The 11,225-nt window shown below is 39.3% G+C and overlaps 1 protein-coding gene across 1 annotated transcript; it reads left to right on the top strand.

The window, feature by feature from the left end:
• The first annotated feature begins 7,215 nt into the window (after positions 1 to 7,215).
• tmem230b (transmembrane protein 230b) lies at positions 7,216 to 9,037 on the top strand. Its single transcript, XM_041041411.1, has 3 exons — positions 7,216 to 7,553; positions 8,422 to 8,544; positions 8,635 to 9,037. Exons 1-3 carry the CDS (start codon positions 7,458 to 7,460, stop codon positions 8,773 to 8,775), a joined length of 360 nt encoding a protein of 119 aa, XP_040897345.1. The 5' UTR covers positions 7,216 to 7,457; the 3' UTR covers positions 8,776 to 9,037.
• The last annotated feature ends 2,188 nt before the right edge of the window (positions 9,038 to 11,225 follow it).

Consider the following 11,225-nt stretch of genomic DNA (forward strand, 5'->3'; position numbering starts at 1 on the left):
GACTCACTGCTTTCCCTTCGAACCACCCCCCCGTCTCTCTCCATCTCTCTCTAGCTCTCCCCCCGCCTCCCCACCGTTTACCCCCCATCAGACCAACCATCCTCATCCTCACATCACCTCACGCCCCTTCAGCATCACTCCGCCGTGCGTCATCGCAGCCAGTCACCGTCGACCCAAACTGACTTTTCATTCAGAAATGTTTCGTTGACGAGCGGCACTCACCTCGCCACCTGTCCAAACTGCTGGATGATACAATGACTGACAGTGTTGTTAAAAAAAAACAGTCCTTTACTTTTGTTTTAAAACGGTCGTGGGGTTTATGTAAGTGTGTTGTTCAGTCTTCGGTACATTTGGTGACCTCGGGGTCTCCTCATGCTGTTGTTTTCTGTTATAATCCTGCAGGGGCTCTGTTTGATTGAATATGAATGTGCTGTCAAATCACTTCACTTCAAACTTATTTTGATGATTGTTTTTTTTTTTTTTTTGTTTAGTTTCTGGTGGTTGCTTTTAATTTGTTAGGACTTAACGGCTGAAATGGTGTTTTGTAAACGATGATCCTTTGACGCAGTTTCATCATTTTAGACAGCCCAGAAATTACAGTGTAAACACTTTACACATAAGGGGTACCAATGAAATACTATCTGAAAACCACACTGTACTTGTACACTGGGCATACACTGTAATAAAGGATCACCATGCTTTTCTTGATACTGTAGGTTGTTTGTGAGTGAAAGAAGATAACCTGATGCTATGACAGGACATAAAAGCCAGTCTAGGTTCTTCTCTTCCCTTACTCTTTATCATCATTATAAAACATACAGATTGCTATTTTATAACTGGAAAGGTACTCCCTCTTTCCCAGGCTTAATCTGTACCTGACAGTGTGGTTTATTTCTGTGACAACTGCTTGTTCTCTAATCTTTTGTCTTCTTCCCTTGTATTTATTTGTCCTGATATAGGTAATGGCATCCAGTACATATTTTATTAATACCCTCTCCATGTTAAAGGTTTTATACTAAATTATTACACTGTAATTATTAGGGATGCAATAAATAATCCCCTCTTGATCTTATCAACAGAGCTAAAAGCTAATGCACATGTATTTTAAGTGCTTTGACATGAGTACCAAAGATCATTATCCTTTCAGACTTGAGAACTAGTGCACATTTAAACATAACCTATGCAGTATATAGTCTATTATAGCCTCTGGTCTGTCTGTTGGCACTAGTCAGTCAATAAACATTCGTTAACACTTGAGGTGTAACAGTCAATTGCAATTTATCTGCTGTTGTAATTTCAACTGGAACTTTATCATTCAATGCCTGTGCTTGTATTTTTTCTTTTTCAGTTAAGCTATCATGAAGAGATGAAGCAGAAACAAGCACACTAACACACCCACAAGCACACATGAATAAGCACAGCACATTGATTTTTTTTTTTTTTTTTGGGCTGATTCCTTTCTTCCTACTGTGGATAAATCCTTGGTTTAGCCAGTTGGTGTATTCTTTGTTTTTCAAGCTCGGTCTAGATGTGAAGGCTTTACCTAGGGCTGCTGCTGGCTCACAATGAGAGATGTTAAGACCATCTGTGAAGTAAACATTTGCCCATTTAAAGTACAGCTTCTCAGCTCAATCAATGGCAAGACTTTAATCTTACAATGCTCTCTGTCTTTCTACCTGCTGTTACATCATGGGGACAAATCTGCGTTGTCATGTCAAAAGCTAAATCACAGGCACACCTCTGAACTCTTTAAAAGCACATTCACATCCGTAAGAGGCGCTGGGAAACAAAAATAGATATTTCTATTTTGTGTGCACAATAAGTTGATTAATCTACAAAAGCAAATGTCACAGATGGAGTGTTTAAAACTGAAGAAAAAAAAAACAATTTTCACAGCAATTCAGGTTAAAATGATCCTAATATTTACAGAGATTATGGCTCATTATTCTGCATGCTTGACTGTCGCCTTGCGCTGACACAGACAGCTTTCTAAATAAGTATTTACTGCAACAGCAGATTGGTTATGGTGTAATTATGTATGCATTAAAAAAACAAGTCAGTGAAACAAATATTAAGTGCAAAATATATGAGCATAAGCATTACAAAATAATTAAGCGGTGAAATGATATGTTTCTCCTGTGGTTGTTGATTCCTGTGCATTTGCATCTATCACAGTGTCTAAGACCTGTTGGAAAAGCAATTACCTGTCTGAGCCGCCCATGCAGTGAGGCAGGCTGCTGAGTTTGAAACATACTGAAATCAATATCTCTGCACTGGGAGAAACGCTTCCCTTCACAGAGGCAACAAACCCGAGCCGAGCATTCGTACTAATGTTGGCATTTGCAGTGACATTACAGTGATTATCCCCTCCTATGGTTACGACTTTGAAAAAAATTCCTCTCCCCACCCAAATAAAGAAAAGAAAGAAAAGAAAAGAAAAGAGGGACAGGCACATATTTCAGTCATCAGAACGGGTAAATGCAGACAGCTACTGTGAAATGCTGTGTAGCTTTAGAAGAAAACTTCACAGGCAAATTTCAAATGTAAGCAGCTACTTTCTGCGTCATGTTGTAATCATATTCTTGAAGCCACTGAGCCACCATGGCTGTTGTTTTTTTTTTCATAAACGGAGTTGACATTGTGAAATAAAGGTGACAGACTTCGTCACTGCGTTGCTGAAGCTCCTCATGTTGAGTGTCCTGCATCAGTCAGCTGTCCACCCACATGCCGCTAACCCTGAGCTTCACACCTGAAATCCAGATTAAAGAGGAAAAAGAACACTTGACTCATCAGTAGCAATGGACAGAATTACAAGACACATTACTGCAGCTTGCTGCAAACATCCTGTATTCATCATTATGGTTTGGTATGAATTGTACACAAGCTCCTGGTGTTCTGGTCCAAGTGGGGATATGGTGTGATTCAATCAAAGTTGACAAATCCTTCTGTATGTTATGGTCCTCATTCAGATACATGAATCTGGTTCTGCATTCGCAAATACCCGTGTTTTTGTTTAATGAAGCAAGAAGTCAGTCATTAAAAAGTGATTTTGCTGCATTAGCATGATGTACTTATTACCGGGGTGATGAAGTATGGCTGTAACAGTTTTAAATTACTTCAGCATCTGTTTTAGGACACGTTTTCTCGTCTCCCACAATAAACAATGAAACGTTAACAAGACTAAAAGTCTACAGCCATGTCTAACAGTCTTGGCTGTTAATAAAAATAGAGAGGAGCCCCTTTCTGCACCATATCCTTGCCCACATTCCACCTACATACATATTACTGCTCATCAAACGTTCAGTGCCTGAGCACACATGCAAGCAAAGCAAGAAAACGTCAAATCAACTCAGCGATTTCTTTCCTCCACATGTGGCTCGATGAGTCTGAAAATAAAAGAATTATATTAGTCTCTGCAAGATTATTTTAAAATTTGAAAAGCTTCTTGCTCAGTAGCACCTGTGCACCACGCACATGCCATATTTGATCATTTCTGAAAACTGGTGGCTTTTTTTTTTTTTTTTTGTTAAGTAAAAAGGCAGAGCCACTGGGAGATTGCCTGATGTTCAAGTGGTATAATGGTTCCACCTCTTATTGGGCTCCAGTCGTGGTGCTATCTGCAATTGGTGTAATGAAGACAGACCTAATTATCAGACAGGACTCCACTCTGAACAGGACTCTAATTATGGCCTAAATGCTGCTCTCTTACTGTTCAGTGTGATACTCAGCGGTTATAAGGGGGTGACTGCTGCTGTCTTCTTATCACGCACACTTATAAACATGCGCACAGACACAGACACACACACACAGACACACACACACACACGCACACACACACACACACACACACACACACCCTGAGTACTCGGTGTGCTCAGCTGTTCTGATGCTCCTCTGTGCAGGCATTAGGGTCTAATGGCAAGGATTATCTGACATGACAACACACTCTGCCCCCCTCCCTCTGACCGGTGACAGTCTTGCCTATCATCTGATTAATTAATCACAGTTCCAGATGTCACCAGTGTCATTTGAGCATCATCATTGTTCGTATTGTGATGCACATTGCACCGAAATTTTAGTGGGAAATCCCATTGAAATCCTAAAAACACACACATATTACTGCAAAAAAACAAAACAAAACCCCAAAGCAAAACAAAAAAGCAGACAACTACAATGCACGAACCAATGTCTGAAAATGAACAAAAGGGCATCAGTGTTACCTAGATTACTCCATCAGTGGTCTCATTCAGAGCCCATTCATTTTGAATTCATGAATGTAAAATAATTGCAGATTTATCCGGTCTTGTAGATTGTTTCAAGGCCATGGAGCAGATAAATTAAATGCCATGTTTCTAAATTCAGACGGAGGAAGGGTAAGCGGCTTGTGCAGTGACCTTGATTGTGGGTATTGAACATCCAAGTGAGGAGACGGGACAGATAAGAGGGAGCGATTTGGCGCACAAAGGAATACGCACCAGTGATGCAGCTTTTGGCGTCAGCTAATGAGTGCAGCCAACATGTGGTCACAGAGCACAGTGAGATATGAGTAAGGAAACTGGCATCAATGATAAAGCAAAGGATAAAATTCACCTCTGTCATTGTGAGTAACAGGTACAGTGAGGATGGCATCATGCACTTGCAAAATATCTGCATGGTCACTGCAGGGGACAGAGGGGACTTCTGTCATGGTTTCCTTTTGAAAAAGAGAGGACAAGAGGAGAGAGGTGGAAGCTAAACACTGACGCATTTGAAAGTGGCCCCTAAAAAAGAAAATACTTTTATTTAATCCCCCTCAAACAAAGATGAAGTCCAGCGGCATCCAGGATAGATTTAAAGAGATCAGGCTTTGCTTTTTTTTGTTTGTTTGTTTGTTTAATAGAAGTATGGATGTATTTGTATATATGCATCATAAAGTTGAACAGAGAGAGAGCAGCACATTACATGGTGATTCACACTCCATGTAGTGAAAAACAACAGGAATATGAAACACAAATGAATGATTTGGAGCTCACATCCCTCTGGAGAACAACAGTATGGCCTTAAACTACAACAATGCAAGTTGCAGTCAAGGTCACTGAGCATACTAATGATCACTCGAGACTCGTTCTGTGCCAGCAAGTGCTTTAAAGGCAACAAGAGCGCATTATTGATGCTGCGAGCACATCTACTAAGAATATGCATTTTCTGTATCAGTACTGCTCATGAAAAGAGCACTGTATTTCTAGATTATTTACAACCTGGGACATTTATCCTTGAATGTGGAGTACATGGCTCTGCCAGAAATCTGGAATCACAGCGATCTACTGTTGCATAGCTTCAGGAATAGGCAGCTATCTGAATTCTGCCTACAGGAGAGTCTATATTTGTCTATGTGACAGTCCAATTTTCCACAAACCAGCAGGGGAATGTGAGAAACACAATTTAAAAAAAAACAGGAGAAAAAAAGACAGTGTACCTCCCACAACAGTTTTAATTATTCATTTCAGGGGAATTGCCAGCAAATGTTATTTTTTGTGTGTTTTGTCTATTTCACGGTCAGTCGTTCACTGGCCAGGTTATTGCTGTGCATGAACAGAGAGATGACAATCTGGCAGAGATAACTTGGTATACACAAACAATTGAAACTGAAGCTGGTTCTCACCACAGTAGAAATTTTAGAGATTTTTTAAATTCTAAATATTAAACAATTAGATAGACCAATTATTGTCATTGAATTATGGGTTTAACAAAATCTGATGCATGATGGTCATCAAAATAAGAAAAGCAGATGATTTAGTTAATGATTTTGATATAGTAATAGTTTGTGATCTTCATTTAGTGGATTCACAATTTCAAAGTATGTGAAATACATATAACATGTGCAGGGCTGGCCCAAGCTTCCATGGGGCCCTAAGCACCTAAACGTACACTTCTTATTGTACTCTGTCAATATGAATACACTTAAAGAAGTAAAAGTAAATGTGAGAACTCTTTCTTGTAGTTAGATTGTAATCCACAGTGATTAATGCCATGGAAGCAGACACCAGATTTGCAAACTTGCAGAAAAATCTTTCAATTAATATTTGGCAAAGTCAGCAACTCCCCCTACTGGTCACACAGAGAATCAATACATAAAACCTCAAAGAGCAGCCCGGCATGTTTTACCCATCTATGGTTTTTAATCTGAAATGGTAGCAAATTCAGCCACAAGAGCAGCCTGGGGTTGATTTACACTTAATATTCAAAGTGATATGGTACTAAGTGGGATACCAAATGTCATCTAGGCCAACTAAAAGTAACAAAATAAACCAATGATTTACTGTAAACACAATCTGCTTTATTATTTTTTTTGTTTTAAATAAACTGCAACAGCAAATCTGCAAAAACAGACAGTATTAAATTAAACAAATTGAAAACTATGTAAAAATGTGCAAGAGCTTAGGTATAAATAAATAAAAATCCTTGATTTCTGACAGCATTGTGTCCACTATTTTATCACTTACACAGGTTATCAACTCATTTTGAATTGTTTTCCCCAAGTATGTGATATGCTCAGCTCCACTGTCCATTTGTCTCATGTGATCTTTCAGTACAGGATCAAATTTAGCCACGAGTAACACTTCTTTCAGAAAGTTCCCATTGTTGGCCTGATGTAGTGTGTCAACAGATCCCCTGAGAGAGGACAGTGGGACAGTGGATGGAGCAGAGATGGACCTAAGATGGAAAACATGACCCTTGTCATATAGTTGTATCTTATATGTGTGTGTGTGTGTGTGTGTGTGTGTGTGTGTAGTGTGTGGTTGTGTGTGTGTGTGTGTGTGGGGGGGGGGGGGGGGGGGTTGTCTCCGCTTCTGTTACATGAAATTGTATCAAAAATCTGCAGCCCAGACTGAAACTTTATCCTTTAAGAACACAGTGTGATTATAAAGCTGACCTGGGAGGAAAAACCTCAGGAATATCTTAAAGCCACAGAGTGTCTCTGCTTCTCACTGCGACCTGGTCATTTGAATAACTTTCGACAGCGCCCTCTTGTGGCTTTGCCACTCACCATCAAGGAAAACAATTCATCCGAATAAAGTAGTTTCTCAGTTTTGAGTTCATATGTTGCCCTTAAAGGAGTTTTGACTTTTGCCTGTCGCACATCACATTCAATCCTGGACTAAAGCTGAACTGAGATTTCCACAGTATGTCCCATGAAGCGCTTCGCTTTGCGCACGCGCAGAACAGACATGCGTATGAAAACAAGGAAGATCCATGTTAGAAAACCCTAATCAGACAACACCCCGCTGTTATCTCTTCTAAAGACTTAATTTAGGAAATAGCAGCGGTGCTACATCAGACCTGGTGTCATATTTTACTTTACTTTGACACTGACAGCCTCTGAGTGATGGCTACAGGGTCGCCGTTGCTTCTGTAGCCGAGCTCATTGAAACACGGACAACAAACTGTTAGCAAGCAGCTGAGATAAGGTGGAGAAGATGCCCGCTCGTAACCTTGTGTCCAACGGGATCCCTCACAGCAAAGTTAGGTACTCCAGGTTAGCCTCTGACGATGACGGCTACATTGACTTACAGGTAAGACAGGCTGCATTGGTGCTAGGACAGCCCACTACTGTTAGACTGAATCATAATGACCCATGCTGGATGAAGACAGGGTCTGTCAGATTGTAGGACAGAGGACCGGAACCTCAGTCAGTGTTTAATATCTTATATAATTCTGTTTTTATCAACAATGATCGACTCACTGTCATTATCGATGGTCATAGTTCACCCACTTCTAAAAACTAGCTTTATAACAGCAGTTCTGGACTCATAATGATTAATTATGAATTTAAAGGGCCACTCCAGTGCACCTCCGTAACACTGGAGGCCTTGTGAGAAACTGATTTTAAAAAATGGTTCAGACTGAAGCATCAGAGGCTGATTGTTTCCTGACTCTTAGTGCCTTGTATGGGACAATCTCCAAAAATATTTGATCCTACATTTCCCACAATGCAACTGGATAAAGGTCTTTAGTTTTGGTAAATGCCTGTATCTTCAAAACTCCAACACAGGTTTTTTTTGTTATAAATGTTCAGTCCCCAGGCTCAAGCTGAGATAACCCTGATGACATCAAAGGGTTTACCCTTTAAATCAGCATAAATGACTGTTTCGAACATTAGGTCACTCCAGTATTCACAGGGAATGCTATGCATAACCGAGGTATTTACATCTTCAGATACACAATGTTAACATGACGGTTTCATTGCTCATAAAGTCAGCTCCCTAGAGAAAACGTGCGCAAACCAGTCACAGACTTTCATTTTTCCAGTAAGTTCTAGTACATTATGAGCCAGACTAATTTTGCCTGTCTACAGAATGAGTGGGAAAACAGGCAGTGCTCCATAGAGCCTGCAGTGCCTGAGAAAAAATGTTTTAATTAAAGATTTCCCTTCCCCTACAGTTCAAAAGGAGCCCACCTAAAGTCCCATACAAAGCCATTGCACTAGCCACAGTCCTCTTCCTAATTGGCTCTCTGTTAATCATCATCGGCGCCCTTCTCCTGGCTGGATACTTTGGAGTCACTGTGAGTACTTTTTCAAGGCACTGTTATATATATATAAATAATATATTTATCTTGACTGAATAAATGTCTGAAATGTTTCCTCTCTTTCAGCACTCAGACCGAACCGTGCCCGTCCTTATCATCGGGATCCTTGTCTTCCTGCCTGGTATTTACCACCTACGGATAGCTTATTATGCATCAAAGGGATACCCAGGGTACTCCTATGATGATATCCCAGACTTTGATGACTGACCAGCACCGCAGCTTCAGCCAGAGTCTTGCTGTGCTTACATGCACTCATATACAGTATTGCTTTCGCCGAACTTAAGGTAGTGATACCTTTTAAACAAAATGATGTCTAATCATTGCTGTAAAAAAAGTTATTGTGATAGATTTTTATGCTTCTGTAGTTAATGCCAGTCTGTTGTAATGAAGCCATATCAGTATCAGATATTGTTTGATTTGTACATTTAATTTTATAGCTTGATTAATTAATAAAACTATGATTTGATGATTCTTTTTTTATTTGTACAGTGCTTTTACTACCTAGATCATCTATACTCAGAGAGAAATTAGCACTAACCATCCTTATAATTTAATTCATGTACATATCTCAAGTGTCAGATGATGGCATATGATTTACAAAAACTACACAGGCTCTCTGTGTCTCTGTCAGTAACTGAGTTGATGTACAACAGAACACAGTTTAGCTGATACTGCAGTATGTAGAGGAATTCAACCAATGTGGCTACCTTGGTACCAAAACAGGACTAATTTGAATGTCAGTGGTAGAGAACATTTATAAAATTGGTTTAAAATGAATGAATTTACATTATGATTCAGCAACAATTTCAGACTGTACAGAATAGGCTAAGTGGTAAATCTGGTAAATCAGACGTCAGATTGTACATCTTGTCAGGCAGGTAACCGATATATATATAATAAAAGGCTAATGTTGGTTTGCCCTCTGATATGATCAGTATACTGTATAAAACAGTTTGTCTTACCCTCCAGTTAATTCTTCCTTACTGTGAGTTGTTCTTTCTTGGAGGATTTCATGTGATTAATGAAAATCCTTTGATCTCCATATGGTCCACCTGGCCTGTGAGAGTAAACATTGTCAAACAGAGAAGCACTCACGCAATTAAGGCCTGACATTCTGTTAACTTGCGTCAAAAACCCTTCCTCCTCTAATCGCCTCTATCGATGCATCAATTTCAACATAATTTGAAAGTGCGCCGGTAAAAGGCAAGGCTACCACCTCCATTTCCTTTACAGGATAAGACAGATTGCCAGTAAAGGTTGCACTTGCATAATGCTTTCAGATCCTTGGCAACCAGCTGTTTTAGTGGACGTTTTCGAGGATAGTACCGTGTGTTGTCAGTAGGCTGCCTACTTTTTTGGAGAGCACTCACACTCAACATAGAAACTCACTTAGAAAAGACAGAGGTCAGCTGTACTGATCCAGGTATCTGTGCTTTTATATTAATTTCTTAGCATTAAGAACCAGACACATAATCAATGTCTAAGAATAGCAATATTCTAGGGAAATTAGAGTTATTTCATTGTTTATAACTGCAGTTGGTGTCAAATTACTTTCTAAGCTTGTTGTGTCACAAGAAGTCATCAAGGCACAATCATTGTAAACTAGTAATAAAAGTCTGTAGTGCAAATTTATATCTGAACTATATTTTTATTTTCTCCAAATACACTAATCACCACTACACAAGGGTCTGTCATTAACCACTCTTGCTGATGGACTAATAAGTCTCCGCTGATCCAGGACTAATACCGCCCCCCTGTGGTGATACAGGCTGTTTGGTATAGTGGATTGGCTATTTTAAACACTAGGATAAACCAGACAAGAGTAATGTGTCCCCCCATAACCCAACCGACCACATCCCCATTAGCTCATATATGACAGTGCATTTGCTCATCTTTGGATCATGTACAGCTCAGCTTAGGACATCAGAAGAAGAGCTTCTGAGGTAAGAGAAAGGTAGTAAAGATAGTAAGATAGGAAAGTTATCTGATTTTTTTTTTAATGATAATTATATGGAGAGTCGTGCAAGTACATTTTTACTGTTATCTCTGACAGAGAAGATTGAAAAGAAAGGTTAAAAAAGGCTTAGTAAGAAGTCAGGAATCGATGGGTATGAATGAGTCTTCTACTTTAACTCAAAACTGGGTACAACAGCAGCTAAATTAACTAAATAATGTAGTTAACAGCTGGTTAAAGTTTATGGTAATAAATGTATTATTAAGGTAAAAATACAGTTTACGAATAGGATAATAACTTTTTTGCTAGCTTCATGTTGAGCCGTTAGCTAACGGAAAGCTAATGTTAGCTAACATTAGCTAAATTTCGAGCTAACAAGTTAGTCCGAAATTTGAATGGGCAGTGAGCAGCACTTTGTTAGGGCGGGCTAATTGGTGAGATACAAATTTAATGCAGACTTAATATAGGCATTTCATTTATTTTCAGGCTGGCAGAATATTTTAGTTAATTTGTCAACATTTTAAGAGCGTGGCTCTTATTTCCGAACTGACACAAACAGTTTGGTTGTTTGTTCAGATAAGTTTAGACAGTTAAAATTAGTGGACATAAGTGTCAGTTATTATAGTGATACCCTGAATATAAGATTTACTTCAAGGTGTGTGTGTGCAGTAAAACCTAAAACCCAATAAATTATTTACAATAT

Source organism: Toxotes jaculatrix, chromosome 7 (assembly GCF_017976425.1).
Source record: "Toxotes jaculatrix isolate fToxJac2 chromosome 7, fToxJac2.pri, whole genome shotgun sequence".
NCBI lineage: Eukaryota > Metazoa > Chordata > Actinopteri > Toxotidae > Toxotes > Toxotes jaculatrix.